Source organism: Macrotis lagotis, chromosome 1 (assembly GCF_037893015.1).
Source record: "Macrotis lagotis isolate mMagLag1 chromosome 1, bilby.v1.9.chrom.fasta, whole genome shotgun sequence".
NCBI classification, from domain to species: Eukaryota; Metazoa; Chordata; class Mammalia; order Peramelemorphia; family Peramelidae; genus Macrotis; species Macrotis lagotis.
The window spans coordinates 219,775,798-219,798,067 of NC_133658.1; the positions used below are offsets into that span (position 1 = coordinate 219,775,798).

The 22,270-nt window shown below is 37.1% G+C and overlaps 1 protein-coding gene across 4 annotated transcripts in view; it reads right to left on the reverse strand.

Moving 5' to 3' along the window:
- Window positions 1–22,270, reverse strand: part of CAPN14 (calpain 14) — a 58,413-nt gene that overhangs the window by 30,431 nt on the left and 5,712 nt on the right. For all 4 annotated transcript variants that reach the window (XR_012473420.1, XR_012473419.1, XM_074209661.1 and 1 more), the window contains exons 2-9: window positions 15,125–15,431; window positions 13,308–13,377; window positions 10,782–10,900; window positions 10,471–10,607; window positions 4,899–5,073; window positions 3,673–3,738; window positions 2,840–2,925; window positions 1,217–1,291 (exon numbers count right to left, since the gene is read on the reverse strand). Coding sequence is in view for 2 of the 4 variants with exons in the window: in XM_074209661.1 (XP_074065762.1) it covers window positions 1,217–1,291; window positions 2,840–2,925; window positions 3,673–3,738; window positions 4,899–5,073; window positions 10,471–10,607; window positions 10,782–10,900; window positions 13,308–13,377; window positions 15,125–15,364 (968 nt within the window). In the remaining 2 variants the exon portion in view is untranslated. The remainder of the gene's footprint in view (window positions 1–1,216; window positions 1,292–2,839; window positions 2,926–3,672; window positions 3,739–4,898; window positions 5,074–10,470; window positions 10,608–10,781; window positions 10,901–13,307; window positions 13,378–15,124; window positions 15,432–22,270) is intronic.

A 22,270-nucleotide genomic window follows, 5' to 3' on the forward strand; every position in this document is an offset into this window, starting at 1 on the left:
CAGGAACCATATATTTGACCTTCTTTGTATCCTCACAGCTTATCCCAGTGCTTGTCTCACATCATTCATATGGTAAATGCTTTTTAATTGATTTCTTGTGACTGTGCACAGTGAAAAAGAGAAATAGGAGCAGTTCTGAACATAAGGCATCTGCTGTCAGTGTTAATCAAGGTCAACTATACAGACTCCTGTCTGGAAAGAAAAGGGCTTTTGGACTTTGGGTTGGGGCAGAAGAAGTCAGTACAACTTTCACATATACATATTAATAAGTATCTATCTATCTATCTATCTATCTATCTATCTATCTATCTATCTACCTATCTACCACCCTACCTATTCATATGTTGGCATATTGTCAAATTTGGCAAAGTTGGGGGCCAATGATTATTCTCACATCTTTCCTTGCTCCTTCTCAGCATTGTTCTCATCCCTCTCTCCACCAGCTTGACAAAAGACCTTGAAAAAAACCCCTTCAAACAACTTTTAAAAAGCATATTCAATTGTGGGATTAGAGGTTGCTAAGACAAAAAACCTGGGGTACTAGTTCAACATGGGCAGGGTCCCCAGGATACAACAAGGCTACCGGTAAAGGAAGGAATGGAGGAATAATGGGTGACTTATTAATGATATGGTTGGAAAGGAAAGAGCAAGAATAGCTAACTGAAGTTTCCTATTTTTAGCTAATTATTCTTATTAAAAAATATTTGTTTTTCCAGTTATGTGCAACAGTAGTTTTTACCAATCATTTTTTGCAAGATTTTGATTTTTACATTTTTTCTCTCTCCCTCCCTTCCTTCCCTCCCCCCACCCCTAACAGTAAGCAATCTGATACAGGTTCTATGCTTATAACCATGCTAAACACAGATCCATATTGATCATGTTGTGAGAGAAGAATTATATCCAAATGGAAGAAAGAAAGCATTAACTAATTATTCTTGCTCTCTGTGACCTAAATTCAGCATTGTGAGACCCTAAAGGAATATAGGTCCTGTTAGGGCTTTTTAAATTTTAACATTTGCTTTCACAGCCCTAACCACCCATGGAACTACTTAAAGATATTAAGAAGGCAGAGTTCCATTAAGAAGACAGGAATATATTGAGTAAAAGTGAGTTAGTCCATTAAGTAACAGAAAGGAGAAGAGAAGCACCTAGAAATGAGGAGAAAAAAAAAACAGGATTTGGGCTACATGAAATCCTTCATGCTCAGTCCTCTTACCAAAACTCTCCATCTTCATCCTCCCGCAGAAGCAGAATCTTCTCCTTTGGACTCAGGAGGTTCCATTTTTTTGACCTAAAGAGGATGACAAATGGGGAAGGGGGATGAATGAACTACTATGAGTAATATACTCATTAAAAAAATTATGGGAAGAATCTGAAGAACACTGAATTCACTTTTAAAAAAATATCTCATGTATTTCTTTCCCTTAATCCTAATTCCTTATACTGAAAATGGCTGACCTATAAACATACTTAACACCAGTGTATAAATACAATATTAACCTGACTATTCATCACTGGGGGGATGGGAAGGGAGGGTGGAAGGAAATTTTGTAATTTAGAAATATGCATAGATATATGAGTGTTAAAAATTTTTCATAACATGTATTTAGAAAAGTAAAATAATAAAAAATTAAAAATTACAAAAACTAATGGAAAATGGTTCACTGAATCTATATGGTATAATGAAAGATGAACTTATAGTCACAAAATCAGAGTTCCTATCTTAGTTCTGTCATTTATTTCCTTTGTGACCTTCGGTGATGTGATCTCTTTAAAGGCTCAGTTTCGTCATCTGTAAAATGAGAATATTAGGTGCTATGGGGTTCTAAGTCACTTTCTGGGAAGGTCCACAGTAATTGTTCAAAAGCAGCTAGGTGGCACAGTGGATAGAGCTATTATTATCCTCATTTTACAGATGAGCAAACTAAAGCAGACAGAAGGTAAGTGACTTGCCCAAGGTCCCAATGCTATTAACCCAGATCTTCCTGATTTCAGACTAGGCACTCTATCCAATATATTAAAGGAATTAATTTTCAGATAAGGATTGGACTAGATGGTCTCTAAGGTCCCTTGCAACTCTGAGATTCTGGGATTCTGGAATCCAGAATAAAAAGGTTAATGTTCTAGAATTGGAAAGTTAAATTGTAGGCAGATACATACATGGACAATACACATGTGCATATATACACATATACTCACATGGGCATATACATTCTCCTACAAATAAATATGCTTATCACAATGTGTATAAATATGCATATATATTTATATTGTACCACATGCATGTACTCATGTACTATACATACACATATGGACGTATGTACATATGTTTGTGTCTATAGATAAACTATGCAACAAACATAATGAATATTTGTGCCTATGCACATATATACACATGCCTCTTCATATGTATATATGCATATGTGTCTACATGTCCAATTCAATTAATACACTCATTACAAAAGTGTACCCATACATATATAATATGTGTCTCCATATATACAGGTAAAATTATATGGCTTTTTGCAAGTGATCCAATAAAGAGAGCCGCTGACCTCTAATTGTGTCATTCTCATTCATACAGAAACCAACTCCAGGGCTCAGTCCTCAGCAGCAGGAGTTATACTGTAAGAATGTATCTTAGTCCAAGTTCCTCCAGCTCATCGTTTTTCTGCCCACTAAAGTTCTAAGGGAATCATTTCTTGGAGTCTAGATGGTTTGTGCTCATGCCAAGGTGCCATTTTTTGACTCTTGTCTGTCAGGGACAGCATCTGGTATTTTGCCTTTCCCTCCATGACCACCTGTACCTCAATCTCTTTTGTAATTGCATGAAGCTCACCTGTCACTCCAGTCTCCTTTCCACTCAACCTTTCCCCAAGGGTTTCTCAGTCTTACTAGGTATTCAGGTGTATAATGGCAAGTTACCTGTACAAAATAAGGAAAAAATGACTTAATAATATTGCAATTATGTAGCACTTGGAAGTTTATAAAGCATTTTCACATATATTAGATCATTTAATTTGTACTTATAGCCTTGGGAAATAGGTGTGATCAGGAACCAAATTAGGAGAAAGAGTTATAAAGATGAACTCATCCTCAAGAGATGGGTACCCAGAAGATTAAAATTAATTGACTTGCTGCCAGTAAAACTCTGTTTTGATGGATGATTGGAGGAGATGGGAGAGGTATTACTATTATCATTACTATTACTATTATTATTATAACTAGTGAGGCAATTGGAGTTAAGTGACTTGGCCAAGACCATGTAAGTAAGTATATATAGTCTCTGAAGTCAAATTTGAACTCAAATAATCCTGACTCCAGGGTTGGTGCTCAGATATGAACTACTTAGCTCTTCTCAGCATATAGTATATTTAGAAAGAGCTCTTTAGGCAATTGTTACCTCCATAGAGTATCATGAAGGTGCTGAGAATAGTGCTATCTTTCTCATCTACAGTGTTGTTCTCTGTCTAGAGCAGAAGATTTTCTTATCTTAGAACAGAAGAAAATAGCTGAGAGGAGGAAATGGTCTGTCATGGAAGTTGCCTGTCAGGTCTCTTACATTCCTGTTTGGGAAAATCTCCCTCATTCAGCAAAGAGGTTTTTATTAAAGGGGAGCTAATTTGGGGACTGAACCCATGGGGGGGCAGAAGAAGAGAAAATAATTTTTACCTTCCTGATTCCGGTGAGAGTATAGGCATGACCATTCACCAGTCCATTAGTCATAACCTTTTCCTTCTGCAAAGCCAAAAAAACGTCAGTTATCCAGTACAGGACATGTATTAGGAATGATCTGATAAACTTGATAAACTTCCCTGAAGGAATGAAAAAAGGAAGGAAGTAGGGAAGAAAGGAAGGAGGGGAAGAAAGGAGGTAAGGAATAAAGGAAAGAAGGAAAGGAGGGAGGGAGGAAATAAGAAATGTCATATTCACTTTTAAAATCACATCATTTTCAAATGTTGAACATCCCTAAAAACTAAGTTGCAGAATGGGCAGCTAGTTGCCCTGGTAGCTGGAGTTTCCTCACCTGAAATTTTCTCTTCTGAAAAAATCATTGATGTGCTGCCTCAATTCCAAATGTATACATAGTGTTCTCTTCCATCCTATCCCTGGAGTATAAGCTCGCTACAGGCAGACACTGTGTTTGTATTGGTGTTGCCCATCACATACTCTCTCATTCATCAGAGATGCTCAATAAATGTGTATTTGCTGGACCTGAGCACCAAAACTTGTAGCAGTCTGCAATGTTAGGAGGTTTTTGTTGTTGTTATGAGTCATTTTTCAGTCATGTCCAATTCTCCATAACCCTTTGTAGGTTATCTTTGCAAGCTACTAAAGTTATTTGCCACTCCCTTCTCCACTTCATTGTACATATGAAGAAACTGAGGCAAACAAGGTGAAGTGACTTAGCCAGCGTCACATAGCTAGTAAGTGTCTGAGGTTGGATTTGAACTCTGGTCCTCCTGGGTCCAGAGTTGATGCTTTATCTTCTGCATCACAAGAGTAGGTTGGGGTGGATTAATATGCAACTTAGAATAGGAGCTTTTTTCCAGGGATATAGCAGTTGGGTGGCAGCTCTGGATCTGGAGTCAGGAAGACCTGAGTTCAAATGTTGGGTACTTAATAGCTATGTGACCTTTGGCAAGTCGCTTTACCTCATTAGCAGCTTCCTCCCAGGGTTGTTGAGTGAGAATAGAGTGAGAACATATTAGTAAAGTGTGGCATAAACCTTAAAGTGCTCTAAAAATGTTTATTATTATTATTATCATTATCCCATGGAAATGGGATTCAAGGTATAGGTCTGAGAACAGAAGGGAAGTGATTGGGGAGAACAGAGTATTAACAGTGACATTGCTAGGGAGGGTAGTGTCAGAAGACATCCAAGTCCCAAGTCTCACTCCTGAGTGGGTCTGACAGCCAATGAGGGATTTCTTCGAAGCTACACTGGTGAGGATGTCCCAGAGGTCAGGTGGTGACTTTGCTAGCTGAATTGTAGTCGTCACGCCTCCGGTGAAGTCCAGGAAGGCTTCAGAAACATGCCCAATCTGCAGGTCTTCATAGGAACCTGAAAGCCTGTCAAAAGAGCAGAATGGGGAAGCATAATTTGTAAAAAGTGCCCTTATTTGGGTGCTCTCCAGAGAGTTCTTCTAGCTTTGTTTTCTTATGATCACATTCTACAATCTATTTTTTATTCTCTAGGTATATGTGTTTGACTCTCTCTTACCAAGAAACTGAGGGGAAAACATTCTCAGAGAATGAACCCCCCTTTTAAGGTAGAGGAAGTGTTAGAGAAACTATTTCACATGATCAGGTTATGCAAGTAGATAACATAAACAAGAAGGAAGGGGTGGTTGGTATGGATAATACTTGGATTTCACTAATTTAAATTGGGTATTGGAAAACATTTCACTCAACAGGAAAACAGGAGGAAAGGGGAGAAATGTAGAAGGGAATAAGAATAGACAATTATAGAGAAAATGAGTGTGCTCAGCAACTGTACTTTAGATTTGATACTATCTGCTTCTTTTCCTTTCTTATCCTTTCTTATTTTCCCCTTAAACCCCTACTTGAGACCCACTCCACTTGTATTTGTTTTACTCCATCCCTTAATTTAATGATGATGAGATTGTCCTTCATTCTCAAAGAAGACCTTGACACCAGGAAGATGATGCCATGACAGGCACATGAATTAGATTTCAATGAGAGGCTGCAATCCTGAGTCACCAACCATTCTCCTCTGGAGCCACCTGGGTCCAGTGGCCAGATGGATCAGGAGGACTGGAGGTGGCCCTGGATGAGAAGTAAATGGGGTTAAATGACTTGCCCAAAGTCACATAGCTTGTAAGTATCAAGTCTCTGGATTTGAACTCTTATCTTCCTGACTTCAAGGTCAGTGCTCTATCCACTGTGCCACCTAGCTGTCCATTTTATTGCAGTGTGGTCTATAAAAGATATACTTTGTGAGCTGTAAAAATTATTAACTAATTTGATTTTTAAAAAGAAAAAAAGGACCAAATTTCCAGTATAAAAAAGGGGAGGGGGAGGGGGGAGGGGGAGGTGGAGGCAAACAACCAATAAAGAAAAAGTGAACAAAATCATTAGAAACTATTTTACCTAATTATATGATAATAAAAATATCTATATTAAACATAAATATTTACAAAAATATGAAATATTCAGATGAACAGAGCAAGAAATAAAGTGCCTAACTCAATCTTTGAAAAAGAAATTGAACAAGCAACAAATGAACTCCCCCAAAAGGAAAAATAATCATTCAGAACCAGCTGAATTTAAAAGCAATACTATCATATCAATCATATAAAGAACAAGTGATTCCAGTATTATCTAAATTACTTGGAAAAATAGAAAAATAAAGGAGTTCGTCAAATTTATTCTTTGATTTAAATATACTCTTGATGTATAAACCCAGGAATGTCAAACTAAAGAAAGAAAAATATAGACCAATATCTCTAATGAATAGAGAGGCAAAATTTTATAAATAAATTATTAGCAAGGAGACAGCAGAAACATATCACAATGATTATATGCTATGACTGGGCTAGATTTATTCTAGAAATGGTTTTATAGCAGAAAAACTATAAACATAATTGACCATAGCAACAACAAAAATTACACGATTATATCAATAGATGCAGAAAAAGATTTTGACAAATTATACCCATTCTTGTTTAAAAAAACACTCTAAAGCATATGGATAATTTTTCCCCCTAAAACAATAATTGCTAAATACTTAAAACTAAGAGCCAGCATTACTGTAATGTAAAGCTAAAGACCTTTCCAATAAGAACAAAGATAAAGCAAAGAGGGTCATGGCTACCATCACTTTTTCAATATAGTGCTAGAGTGATGAAAAGAAAAAGAAATTCAGGGAATAAACATAGTCAATGAGGAAGAAAAGTTATTAAGTTTAGAGTTGAAATATTGGTTTGTTTAGAGAGTCCTTCTGACTCCACTATAAAATTAATTGAAACACTTAGCAACTTCTTCAAAGTTGGAAGATTTAAATGAAACCTACATAAATCATCAGTAGTTCTGTATGTTATCAAAAAATTTTGCAGGAAGATCTAGAAAGAGAAATTTCAATTAAAACAACTAGACAAAATATAAATACTTCAGAATCTGTTTTCCAGGACACATAGAAGTTCTGTGAATATAATTACTAAACACTTTATATATAAACAGATCTATATAATTGGAGAAATAATCATAGGCAGGTCAAGCCAATATCATAAAAATAACAATGCTACCTAAATTTATTTATTTATTTATTTGATACTATATCAACCAAATTACCAGAGAAGTACTTTATAAAACTAGAAAAATAATAATATTTTTGTGAAGGGCTTAAAGTTCAAGAATCTCAAGAGAAATAGTTTTTAAAAAATATGAAAAACCTAATATTACCACTACACTACAAAACAATAATCATCAATCAATTTGCTATTGGTTAAACAATAAAGACATCCATCTAAGGAATTAATTACACAACGAATTAGTGACATATTATATAGAATTAAAAAGCACAGCAGCCTTTTGTTTGATAAATCCAAAGATCCCAGCTACTGAGGAAAGTACTTACTATTCAACAAAACTTTTGGAGAAACTTGAAAAGCAATCTGTCAGAAACTAGGTATAGGTCAACATCTCACACTACGTCAATATAAGCTTCAAATAGGAACTAGACTTAGACACAGAATGACATCATAAACAAATTTGAGGAAAGAAATTGCCAGTCAGATCTATGGATAAGGGGAAATTCATGACCATAAAGAGCTAGAGAGAGAATAATAAGATAGAAAAGGAATGTTAAATGAACTATTTTGAATACATAAAATTTAAAAATCCCGTAGAGTCTGTTTAGTGGGAAAAAAAATGTGGTAAATTTCTCTGATTAAAAAAATCCAATTTCTAAGACATATAAGAACCTGATTTAAATTTATAAGAACAAGAGTTAGTTCCCAATTTTATATAGTCAAAGGATAATATCAGTCAATTTTCAGAAGAAGAAATCCAAGCTATCAATAGCCCTATGAAAAAAAAAATGCTCTAAATCACTAAGAATTAGAGAAATGCAAATTTCGAAGCTCTGAATCAGGTTTCATTTCACACCCATCAGAATGGCAAAGTTGACAAAAAAAAAGGTTCCCTGGAAAAACAAGTACACTGATGTACTACTTGCTGGTAGAGCTATGAATTTTTCCAGTCAGTCATTTTGGAAAACAATTTGGAACTATCACAAAAATGTTATTAAACTGTGTATACTCTTTGACCCAGTAGTAATACTACTTCCAGGTCTATATTCCATACAGATTAAAATAAAAAAGGAAGGTGATGCATATTTGTATAATTGTATATATGTATACAGAGATACATACATATATTACATACACATATAATGTTTGTATTTCATTTTCAAAGAAGACCACAACATCATGGAGGTGATGCCATGACAAATACGTCAATTGGATTTGAGAGAGAGGTTGCTGTGCTAAGTCACCAGCCTCACTTTCTCCTCCAGTGCCATCTGGGTCCAGTGGGCAGATATGAATCAGGATGACTGGAGATGGCCGTGGATGCAAGGACAACTAGGTTGTGCAGTGGATAGAGCACTGGCCTTGGAGTCAAGAGGATAGGAGTTTGAATCCAGTCTCAGACACTTCACTCTCATTAGCTATGTGCCCTTGGCCAATACATGTATATCACTTATATGTTTAGTCATTTTCAATCATGTCTGACTCTTCATAAGGTTTTCTTGGCAAAGATATCGGAGTGGTTTGCCATTTGGCAGATGAGTAACTTAGACAAAGAGACTTGCCAGAGTCACAAAGCTGATAAGTATCTGAAGTCAGATTTGAACTCATGGAGATGAGTCTTCCTGACTATAAGAAATTATGAAAGAGATAGTTTCAGAGAAACCTGGGAAGACTTGTTTGAACAGCTAAAGAGTGAAGTGAGCACAATCAGTTACATAACAATAATAATAATAATAATAATAATAATAATAATAATAGTATTGTAAAGACAAACAACTTTGAAAGATTTAGGAACATTAGTCAAAATAATGATCAATGACAGTTCCAGAAAGCTCATGGTGAAGCATGTTAACCACCTCCAGTAAAGAAATGATGAATTCAGAATCCAAAACTGAGGAATAAATGTTGAACTTGACAAATGCATGGTTTGGTTTTTTAATACATGTTTGTAGCAGAGCTTTTTTTCCTTTTCTGTCTTAATATGGAGGTCTTTCATCAAACAAAGTAAATTTATTTTGAAAAAAATACAGGTCACCTTTAAAATAAATAACCTCCATCTGTGACTAAAATAAATCTAGTAACTATGAATCAGAATCCAGGAATTCTCATCCAGGGTCTCATCACCCTGATGAATTGCTTGTTTAAGTCACTTCTCTGCTCACTGACCCAGTTTTCCACCCTATAAAGTTTTCCTCCATGCTTCTAAAGCAGAGTTTGGAGAATTGCAGGCAGGGGGCAGAAAGACAGAGAGAGTTCATATGATCATAGATCATAACAAAGCCTAGATCCAAAGCTGGAAGAGACCTCAGAAATTACTTAACTCAAACTTCTTATTTTACAGGTAAGGGGCTTGAGGAAGCTGAGTGACTTAACCAAGGCTACATAGAGAAGAACAGGATTTTAATCTACATCTTTTGACCCAAGAGAGAGAGAGAGAGAGAGAGAGAGAGAGAGAGAGAGAGAGAGAGAGAGAGAGAGACAAAGAGAGACACACTCAAAAATAGATATACACAAAGTAACACAGAGAAGGGAAGAAGAGTTCACTCACAACCAGACTTCCAGAATCCTCCCTACTTTGCCACGCTTTTACCCTGTGAGACCTCTGTCTGGCAGTGCCCCATTCCTCACTGCTCTCTCCCTCCCAAGGACCACCATTTTGGGAAGAACCCTGTTCATATTTCTCCTCATTCATCCTTGGATTCTTTCTGAAATCTTCCTCCTTTGCAGGTGCCCTTCTTCTGTCCCTCCCATATCCCACTTATCCTCCCTTCCCAAATCTCTTTTATGGCTCTGGTAAGACTGTCACAAAGGGTGGAAGCAATTATTGCCTTACTTGGCTTGAATTATGCCCTGTCCACAGTCATGGACCTGATAGCAGGAGCTTAATAAATATACTATCAATATCCATCTATCTATCCATCTAATGATGGATGATCTAGCTAACTGCTCATCCATCTTTTTTATCATTTTTCCTCATCTCTCTCTCTCTCTCTCTCTTCTCTCTCTCTCTCTCTCTCTCTCTCTTCTCTCTCTCTCTCTCTCTCTCTCTCTCTCTCTCTCTCTCTCTCTCTCCCTCTCTCTCTCTCTCTCTCTCTCTCTCTCTCTCTCTCTCTCTCTCTCTCCTCTCCTCTCTCCTCTCTCCTCTCTTCTCTCTTCTCCCTCTCCCTCTCTCTCTGGATTTTAATGATTCTCTTACTTTGCATAGGCCTTTTCCAGTAAAGCTGCCCAGAACATATTCTTGTAGGTGGAAGAGACAAAGACCAGTTGACCAGCTTCATTCACAGGTAGACGGTCATCAACTACTACAGGAACCCATTCACCAAAATGCCAGAACTAGAAAGAGAGTTGGACACATTTGATTATAATATGACTTTGGGATAAAAGGAGCATCTGCTCATATTAAATAAGTTTTCCATCCAAGACCCATCTAGTTGGTACACTGCAAGCTCTGCAGGAGAAAGTGCCACCTGTCACATTCTTACAGGTGAGCTCAGGAAAAAGACTTACCTGAAAGAGGAAGATGCCAGCATATTTCTTGGTAAAACTCTGGTTGAGAGGCACTACCCAGTTCAAGATGTCCCTATGGAATGTGAGGGCTTCCAGTGCAGCCAAGAACCAGCAATTTTCTGAACCAAACCAACATACAATTTACTTTTCTTCACTTTAACAAATATTTGTTCAATGTCTGTTTTGTGCAAAGGAATGTAACATAGGGGAAAAGAATAATAATAATAATTACAAATATTTATATTCCACTTGCTTTTAGATGGATGCTGTACTAAGTATTTTACAATTATTATCCCATTTAATCTTCACAGTTATCCTGGGATGTAGGTTGTCTTTCAGACTTGAAGTTCAGCATTAATAGTAATTAGCCATAACAACAGCAATAATATTAACTAGTATTTATACAATGCTTTTAAGTTTTGCAAAGCATTTTACAAATATGAGTTATCCTCATGTTCAATCCTGGGAGACGGGTGCAATTATACTCCCATTTTACAAATGAGTAAATTGAAGGAGGTGGGGATTAAGTGATAAGTTAGTGGCTGGGTTTGAGGTTGGGTTTGAGCTCCTCTTCCTTCTTTATATTCCTTCTTATTCTCCACCTAGATTCAAGACAACTGTATGACAAAGCCTTGCTTTCCAAGAGCAACTTGCAAACAGGAAAATTATACTGATATTCTAAAACAGTGCATGCTACATTTTGGGGGTTTGCTTTTTGTTTTTTAACTGAAGAAATGATTTCATTAATTTAAGGGACAACAAGTGAGGAAGCTCCTTCTACAAATGCAGGGAAGTACCTATTCTCCAATTTATAGTCCCAGGTACTGAATTTTCTTTTTTCTTTTTTTTAAATTTATTTGCAGCAATGGTAACACAGCTAGGCAATTAAGTGTCTGAGGTCGAATTTGAACTCAGATCTCCTGCCTCCAGGGCAGGCATTCTATCCACTATGCCACCTAGCTGCACCCTAGGTTTCCTGGGTCATTCAGAATGAGACCAAAGTCTTGCTAGTTCTGAGGTCAGCTCATTCACTTCCCCTCTGTTGACTCTCTAAATAAAATATATACTTAATTAAATATAACAGCACAAATGATTTAGACAATACCTGCTATAGAACATCAGAAGGGAATTGAGGGGAGTTGAGGTTGTTTTAATTGTTTTCCACTCAGAGGGTTAATGTGAAGTTCAAATTAAATGATATAGTTGGAATTCTTTTGTGGTCTCCTACAAGAGACCAGAAACTGAGTGGGAGTGATCCATGAATGTTTGTCATGTAAAAGCAAAATATAAACAGATTATAAATTGCAGTACAGGTGCCAGACTGTGTGGGTAGAGGTAGTTTTCTTACTTGGAGTTCACCACATTAAGGAAATCACACAAAAAAGCACCCTAGAATTTCATGGCAGCCCAATGAAGAGGATGCAGTTCCAGTTATGAAGACAGGAATACATGTTCAGATCCCATTTCTGATAGGTAGCAGCTCTGTGATCATAAGCAGGTCACCTACTGTCTCTGAGATGTCTGCAGGTACTTGTAATAACCCTCTTAAAATGTTTATAAAACTCAAATCAGTTAATGTTTGCAAATTCAAGAGTGCTTTGTAAAGGTCTGTTGTTATACAGATAATGAGATCTAAAATTCATTTAAAGGAACTCATTTAGGGCAGTGAAGGGGGTGTAGTGGATGGAGCACTAGCCCTGAAGTCAGGAGGATCTGAGTTCAAATTTGAATATGTGATCCTGAGCAAGTCACTTAAACCTAGTTGCCTTCAAAAAAAATCTAAACATACATGTCACGTAATTTCTCTGAGTCTCAATTTCTTCCTTTTTTTTAAAAAGGGGATAACAATGTTTGTCCTACCTACTTCTTTGTATTCTGATAAGGAGAGGATTTTGCAGACTTTAAAGGAAATTGCTGTGTAAATAAATGTATACAATGAAAAAATATATAATACAATAAAATTGATATAAAAATATTGCAGAAGAATTGAAAGGACTTGGCAACTGACGAGTTTGGGAGGGGAAGAGTGGGAGAAAAATCTTAAGTGATCCCCAAATCTCAAGTCTTGGGAGCTTAGAGAGTATCATGACAGGCAAAAATGGATTTATATGATATATATATATATATATATATATATATATATATATGTATATATATTTCAGCATGTTGAGTTTGAAGACCATCCAGATGGCAATATCCAGCAGGACTGAAGCTGAAGGACAGATCAGAGTCAGAGATGCAGGTTGGGCAGTCCTGCTGCTGTAGTTCGGGAGTGTATAAGGGATGTCTAAGGGAATGAGGACTCAAGAGCAATGGATGAAGAGAGAGACTTGACTGGTAAGGTGTGCAGACATTTAGGTGGGGCAGGAGGAGGCAAACAAATCTTCTCCTTAACCTCCCATCTTCTCCTTAACCTCCCTTGCTTCTGCCTAGCTCCCAAATTTCCCAATACTTCTTGTTGGTTCATTGGGAAGAAAAGGATGGAGAGATTAGGATTGGTGGGAAGGGGAAGAGGAACAGACTCACCTAGGACCCCCTGGCACAGGCCCAGCCTTCCTGCTTTGGCTGAATAGAATACAGGATTATCATATAGCTCCTGGGAGAATAGACAGAAAAGGACACATGGCAGAAGTCCCATTTTAACTTCTTATAACCAGTAGAAGTGAGAAGCCTGACAAGAGGTTTTTGACTCAGGAGCTCTGGAAGCAAAATACTGTTATGGAAAGCCCTCGGTACTGGGAGTCAGATGATTTGGGTTCAATCCTTCCTTTGCCACTTATTACCAGAGCAGACCTGATACCCTTCTTTTCTAGCCTCAGTTTTCTCTTCTGTAAAATGAAAGAACTCTAAAATCAGTTCTAGTTCTAACATTCTGTGATGCTATAATTTTCTCATACTGATGAAAGGGAAGATTATTGACTCTGGAGATTCATTTCCTTGGAAATTTTGACAATAGAAGCATTTCTGAACCATATGGGTTATTTCTCCTTGTTCTGAATGATCTATAGTCTTCTTCCTCCTCCTTGACTTTTTGTTTTTTGGAGTTTTTTAAGTTTTGCTTTACTTTTTGCAAGGCAATGGGATTAAGTGACTTGCCCAAGGTCACACTGCTAATAAGTATCAAATGTCTGAGGTCAAATTTGAACTCAGGTCCTTCTGATTCCAGGGCCAGTGCTTTGTTCACTGTACCACCTAACTGCCCCTTCCTCCCTGACTTTTTCAGCAAGTGCTGGATTATGAGGTGAGCCTTTTGTGCAAGGATTGGACTAAATGACCTCAAATTCTGTGATTCTGAGATGGGAAGGCATCAAGGTGATATTCAATTCTTATTCGTGGATCAAACTATTTTCTTTCTTTTAAAAACAAATTTTAAGGACCAAATGATTTTCAAGAATTTGAAGGACTGTGAGATAAGAGGATATTATTAGACTTGTTCTGCTTGGTCCCCCGGAAACAATGAATAAAAGTTGCCAAGATACATATGTCAGGTGGAAATATGGGGAAAAAAATTTCTGATGGATAGAGCTACAGCCAGGTGGTAGGGTTACCCCAGAAAGGAGTAGGCTTCCTTCCATTGGATGTCTTCAAGCAGAAATTTGGTCACTAGTCTGTGACATTTACTATCTACATGACCACAGGCAAGTTAATTAACCTTTTTCAACCTCAGTCCTCTTATCTGTGAAAGGGGAATATTAGAGATAGCATGCTCCAATAATAAATATAACACATTTGTTAAAGAAGAGGAAATTTGGTGTAATGGCTTTTATTGGATTTGGATTTAGGAATACCTGAGTTCAAACCCTACCTTTGGGACTTAGTAGCTATACAACCCTAGACAAGTCATTTAAACTTTCTCACCTTCAGTTTCCTCATCTATAAAATGAGGATAATAAATCACAGCATTGTCATGAGGGTGAAATGAGATAGTATCCATTATATAATTGCTAACTATTATTTAAATAACAAACTTAATAAATTATATAAATTGTTAATTATTAAAATTTAAAGTGATCCCAGATGCCAGTTGCTATTGTAACTTATAGAATGTTAAGATTAATGAATCTATTTTTCCAAGCCATGTGAAGTAACATGCATATTATCTCCCTAGTTATTAATGAGGAAACTGAAGCTCCAAAAAATTAAATGACTTTCCTGAAACAGAACTTGGCCCCAAGTTATCTGGCACCAAAGCAAGTTGTTTTTTTTTTTTTTTCATTTCTAATGCTGTCTCTATTGAACACTGGAAAGGGAAATTCCCTAAGCTTCTCCAAAGACTAGTCCTGCATAGATGCAGTTCCATTTGAAAAGATACAGCCTTCTTCCAGAGCTAGCCAATCACTTACAGTGGGTCTCTTCCACTGAAGGTTTGGGGGCAGCTTCTGCAGCAGGGACCCCCTGCCTATGGAGCTCAGGTCAGCTGGAAAGTTGTTATCCTCAAAGAGGCGATTGTTCTTCAGGCATGTTTCAAGCAAGGTCTGATAGTCTTGACATGTCTGCTGATGGGATCTTCCAAAAGAATCTCTCCTGAAAAGGTCATTATTGTGGTTCAGACTTTTCCCCTTCAGGAACAAACAGAAAGACATGGCTGGCGAGGGTTGTTTCTAACCAGTGATAATCCAGAAGGAAATTTGTTGTCTGTTCTCAAAGTACCTGAAATGAATTGTAAAAAGGTCAGTTTGGGTTTTTTTTCCACAATTACAATTTTTTATTCTGAGAGAGTAAATTGAAGACATGTCTTTGTTCAAGAAGACCTGGATTAAAGTCTAGCCTCTTACAAATTCTGATTGTGAGGCCATAGGTAAGTCATTTAACCTAAGACTCTAAGTTAACTAGTCTCTCAACCAGCACTAGTTTCACAAGCTACCATACTAGAAGTTCCCTATTCTGATGAAATCACAGATTCAGATCCTTACTCTCACAAATAACTTTTTTATAATTGATATGAAGGAGAAATAGAGAATGATGGTTTGAGGACAGAAAAGCTATTTTAAAAGGAACTGACTGACCGACTTCACATCTTATCAGTCAAAAAGTCTTGATTTCACATCTTGATGGAATGATAGGATCTTTGATTTTATTAGACCTAATGAAGTTTCTATCAGATGGCCAATATAATCATAGATCAAGTCAGTAAGAACAGAGAAAGCTCTCAAGCTAAAGGGTTGAGGAGTGTCAAAGGATTGCCAAGCTAGGCCCTCTTACATACAGGATCATAGATGGGAGCTGGTGTCTATATGAAGGCAGTTTGACTGGACTGAGGAGCTCCCACACCTTCCCTAACTGACCTATTAGCTTCTTGCATATCAAACGTCTGATACCCCTTTAATGATACTAAGTATATGTTATATACCAATAGTCTTAGTGCAGTTTGAAGCTATCTAAACTATGATAGCTTCAAACTGCACTAAATCTTTTAGAACATCCAAGATAACTTTGTATAGGTAAAATAATTTGCAGTTATATTTTCATTGATCATTGGTATTAAAATATTACATATCTGGCTTCACTGAATATAGAAGGGACCGTAAAGATTGTTAAGTACAGTAGTTCTTAGTATAGGTTCAAAAATAATTTGATTATGGATTTCAATGTAATTGATTTCTTTTTCTTTTATAAATATAGAGTTCAAATATGACCACACTGGCATCAATTACTATATTTGGGATGATTAACTGGAAAAAATCATTCAAGCCAGTAGCCATCCCCAACTTTTAATTTATTATGATTGACTAAGTTACATACACTCAGCCCAGCTAATTGTAGCTATGCTGTCTCCCAATAGTTGTTTATTTTTTTAAGTGGAATCATTCATAGAATCAGAGAATTAAAAGAAGGGAAATTGGAGGTCATCAAGGCCAGTTTACTCATTTCCAGAAGAGAAACCTGAAGCCCAGAGAGTGTGAAGGGATTTGCTCGGCATTAATAGTGAGCGAGAGAGAATTTTAACCTACATCTTTCTAACTCCTAAGTCTAGCATCCTGTTTTTCATATCCTTTCACCCCAATGAAGATAAAAAAGAGTGGAGTACATAGGAGATTGTGATTGCAGTGGGAGAAAGGTTCTCAGGACTTCCCTATTCCTCTCACCTTCCACCTTTCTATTACTTAAAATCAAATTGACCAGCTGCCGTGCCTAACCTATTCTCTTAGGTTCATAACAAATCCCACCTCCTTCAAGAAACTTTTCCTATTTTGATGTTTTTGAGTCATTTTTAAGTTATATCTGACTCTTTGTAGCCCCCTTTGGGATCTTTTTGTGGCAAACTACTTGGAGTAGTTTACCATTTTCTTCTCCAGTTCATTTTAAAGATAAGTAAACAGGATTACATGACTTGCCCAGGGTCACACAGTAAGTATCTGAGACCAGATTTGAACTCAGGAAGAGAGCTCTTCCTGACTCCAGGTATCTATTGCACCACAGAGCTGCCCTCCTGGTTATATTGATTCATGCTTAACTTCTTTCTGACTTCTGATCATACTTATTGCTAGGTGAAATTTTGGCATTCAATTGTAATTTGTCTAGATAGTCTATATTGGATACTTCTTCATAAACATAATAATCCATCTACCTAAGTATAACAGATCTGCCTTTGATATAATAGTTAATAATCAGATTACTTCTCCCATCTATGTGGTGCTTTAAGATTTGCCAAGCATTTGATCTATATACTATCATACGTCCCTGTGAAGTATTCTTTTTTTTTAGAGATGAGTAACCTGATGTTTTACTAGTCAGATAGGTTGTGACTTGCCTATGGTCCCACAGTGTTTGAAGTTAATTAAAACAAAAGTCTTTCTGACTTCAGGATTAATTCTTCAGTCACTACCCCATGACGTCTCCCTAATAGGGAAACCTAATAAACCAAAAAAATAAAACCTTTGCAAAGTGATGAGGGAACAGTCTGGGGCGCTGCAAAGAATGCCATATTCTGAGTTGGATTACTGGAGTTACCTTGCAGAAGTCAATTCCCCAGTCCTCAGTTTCCTGATCTGTAAGATAGTTTTTGCACTGGATAATTTCAGAGATTTCTTCTAGTTAAAGCTGTCTGGTTTTATGAATTGAATTGAAATGAAATGACTCAAATAATGCTTGCCATTTTTCTCTTGTTCCTCAATATCTCTCTCCTAAAGCATAGGTTAGACTAATCCCCTCGTGCTCTGGAAAGTCCCAGATTACTCAGGAAGGGAAGAACCTGTGTAACCCATATCCTTCCCGTACCCCTCCCACCAATATTGGGAAAACACATAATCTAGATAATAAATGTATTGTTTCCTGTAGGATTTTTAAATTTCCCCAAGTTTCTGTTCTTACTATGGGTGCTTTAATTGAACTTGTTCCAAATTGGTTCCATTTTTTCACCCTTCCTCCCTTCTTCTACCTGTTCTCTCTCTCTCTCTGTCACATTCTCTTTCTCTCTTTCTACCTCCCTCTCCTTCTTTTTCTCTTCCTCTCTTTGTAGCCCTTTTATCTCTCTGTTCTTCTCTCCCTCTGTCTTTCTCCCTCTGTCTCTCACTTTCACTCATCACTTTCAGCCTCTCTGCCTCTCTCTCTCTCTCTCTCTCTCTCTCTCTCTCTCTCTCTCTCTCTCTCTCTCTCTCTTCTCTTCCCCTCTTCATCTCTCCCTCACTGACTCTGTCTCTGTTTCTCCTTCTTTTACCTCTATCTGTCTTTGCCTCCCCTTCTTTCCTCTCTTACTCTCTCCATCCTCCTCTTCATCTCTTCCTCTCTGTCTTTCTGTCAGTCTCTCTCTCTCTCTCTCTCTCTCTCTCTCTCTCTCTCTCTCTCCCTCTCTCTCTCTCTCTCTTTCTCTATTGTTTTAAAAGTCATACACCAAAAATACAAAGTGTCTTTCCTTGTGCCTTAAAAGCATGAACAAAAATTTCTGAGGCTCAGTGTGGTGACCAAATATGCAAAGTCTTTGGGGTTCAACATTAAATACAGATTCACCTCCTCCTTCCATGGTTCTGAGTCACCACCGGGGTGTGAACATTCTCTCTATGAAATTCTTCAATACAAGGATATCCTTTGCACAGAATTCACAGACATGGAAAGAACCTCAGGGGTCATTCAGTCCATCCTGAACCACCAAGATGACATGATTAACAAATGTCTCCCCAATTTTGCCTGAAAATCTCCAAGGAGGTATCAAAGTAAAATAATAATAACAATAATAATAATAAGAAGAAGAAGAAGAAGAAGAAGAAGAAGTCTTTACAACTATATTCCTGATACAAAGGCTGATTTCTTTTACCAGTACTCAGCCTTTCCATCTCTGTCATCTTTGCCATTAGGTGAGAAGTCAAGACCTGTGGGTATTCACCCCCTATGTTAATTATGAATTCTGGAAGACAATGATCAGGATGCTGGAAAACTGGTTCTGTCCTCATGATGCTTTAAGTTCAGGAAGAGCTATTTTTAAAGAATGATAGGTTTTGAGGAACAATTGAACAACTTAATTAACAACCTTCATTGTCAGATCACCAAGGAGGTTAATGATTTCCTCTATCCTTTGTTCTTGGATAAATATTCCTCCCTCTCAATTTGGGGTGATCATCTTGGACAAATGAGCTCTTATAGGTTAATGATAAATCCCAGAGAATAAAACTTCATGTCTAACCTATTCTTTCTGCCATTTTATTTTAACCCTACTTTTAAAAGTTTATAGTTTTAGGGTTCACAGAGGAATCCCACTAAAAACAGCTGATTCAATTTCAGACCTGCTTTAATTTTAGAAAGTTTTTCTAAACTAGTCTCTTTCTGGCTTCCATGCAGGACCCCTAGTAATGTCCTATGGGGTCAACAGATGGGATCATGGGGTCAAACAGAACTAGTTTGATCCCTCATCCATGACAGCCCTTCAGTTTCTTGAAGATAGCTATTCAATCTATCATGTCACTGCTTCTTCAGGCTAAACGTTCCCAGACCATTCATTATTACTGACTTATCTTCTCTGAATCATCTCCAGGTTAAAAACTAGTACAATTAACTCTTGCCTCATGTAGTTTTCATTAATAATGTCTTGAAATATAACTCTAAAAAACAGATTTTGTTAAAGGTCTGGTTCATTCTGGTTCACTGATTGGCCAATAATAAGTTCTAGGCAAGCCTCTCATTGTCTTTGTTTGGGTTTTGATGGCTCAGTGAGTGCAAATAGCAATTATTTCTGTTCTGACTTGAGGGTCTTCCCTCCCAGACTGATTTTTTTTTATGAAGGCAAATTAGACTACCTTTTGACTCAGTTCTTACCTAGCCTTTAACTATTGAATGGATGTTACATCATACAAATTGAGACCTGGGAAAGATCTTCGCTTAAAAAGGTCAAAGTCTCCCATTGCATCCGGGTCCATCTCTAGTCATTTTGACCTATGTCTTGCCACTGGACCCAGATGGCTCTGGAGGAGAGATTGAGGCTGATGACTTAAATATAATTCACTTTCAAATCAAAACATTATCCTTCCAATGTCATTGGTCTTCTTTCAGAATAAAGGAACAACAACAAGGTTGCCAACTGGACACTTAACAAATGCTTGTTTGAATACTCCTCCCATTGATGCAAGTACATCATCTCCCTAAGTTAGCAGATGGTCTTAACATGTTGCTATAGCTGAAAAATTCACTACTCTGCAATAAACTTGGTTAGGCTGATTCTTGGACAACAGATAGACTGTCTATTGCCATGTCTGCCCTCTAAACCTTTGCATCATAACTGGACATACCATAATGTGGGCCCCACCACCATAACCTTTGAGAGTCCTAGATGACCTCTATGCCACCTTTATTAAGGCACTATAGCTTTTTCATCCAACTGCATATCGTGGTCTAGGGCAATAGACATTATTCATTCATTTTACTTTTCCTTTTTAGATGGTCAATCAATACTCTTTTTAGTGATTATAGACCTCATCCATGGGGCCAGAAATGTCCCAGAGTGTGATGTCATCAGATCAGGGTCATCCTCAAACAAGAGAATCTGGAGGATCTTCCTATCTCTGTGGAATCTTTCTTTCTCTGTAATGGCAGCAAACATATTTTGTGGCCAAACATATAACAATAATGATTTTGAACTCTAATTGCATTGGTGGAGTCTTCCTATATGGAGATTTCCTCCTCAATGTAGTTTGGGAAATCATTTGCAACTTATTCTCTTGGAGGGTTATCTCAAACACATGCTCAGATCTCATAGCTAATAAATTTCTGAGGCAGAACTTGAATACTGTTGCTCTGACCTCACTGTCAGTTCTCTAAGCTTTATGACTCTTTATATTCCAATAATATTATACTAGTAGCTGATATTTTGCCCCAAGTGGAGATAACTTTACTCAACTCTGTCTTACTGAACAGAACTTCATGGCCTGAATTTCCAATAGAAAATATAGCTAGATGGAAAGATAGATAGATAGATAGATAGATAGATAGATAGATAGATAAGTAGGTAGATACATAGAGACAGAGAGACAGAGAGATAAAGATAGCCAGAAAAAAAATAGTATTTATTTACAAGCTTATTCTCCTTATTTCCCCACTGGTTAAATTTGGGAGGTGTTACTTTGAAGCAACTGGTACCATCCTTTTGATATTTTTTCCCTCTCACTTTGCTAATCCTTCAAACTCAAGTTTCCTCCCACCCCAAAAGCTCTCAGGGCTAGTGAAAGAAAATTTCTTCCTAATTCTTCCTAAACTTTCTGGGGACTCCTGTAAAAGGACTTCAGGAACTAATATTTTGAATATGTTTTAATATCAGCAGTTTCACCTGAGCTAGACTGTTGAAAAAAATTGATCTAAGAATGAGGATATTTTGCTGACTTCCACAAGAACCTCACCCTCCCTGGGATTTGATGAGGTAAGATTTTTGAAATTTAAACTCGTAGGTTGTAGTTTTGCATCATGAAAGTATATGGGTCATTCAATCAAAATGACAGTTAGTAAATCAGATAAAAAAAATGTCAAAAAGGTTAAATCATGCCTTAGCCTCTGCTAGGTGTGTGACTCTGAGCAAGTCACTTAATCTCTTAGCCTCAGGGTTGTTATCTGTGATATATACTGGGGATAATAATATTACCTACCTCCTAGGGTTATTGTAAAATTAAAATGAGTTTCTGTGTGTATGTGCATTATATCGCTATTAGATATGTGCATATATCTGAATTATATATACATACATGTGTTTGCATGAGCACCTTGAAGTACTTATAACAATATTTATTTCATTTTTGTGGTTATTGCTACTGTTGTCCCATAGAAAGAGCCACAGTGGAGTTTGAAAGGAGCCAATTATGAAGAAATTTTTCAAGGCAAAGATAATTTTTAAAAAATCCCCAGAAGAGATGACACAAATATTCAGGATGCCTGGTAGACTTCCCCAAATTGTCAGGGCAAACTCTGGGAAGGTACCAAATAGGGCAACAGTTTGCCCTCAAATAGGTTCCCAGAGAGAGAGACTCTTCTTTGATGCAACCCTAAACATTTCCTCTGCCCAACCTCTGAAGTTT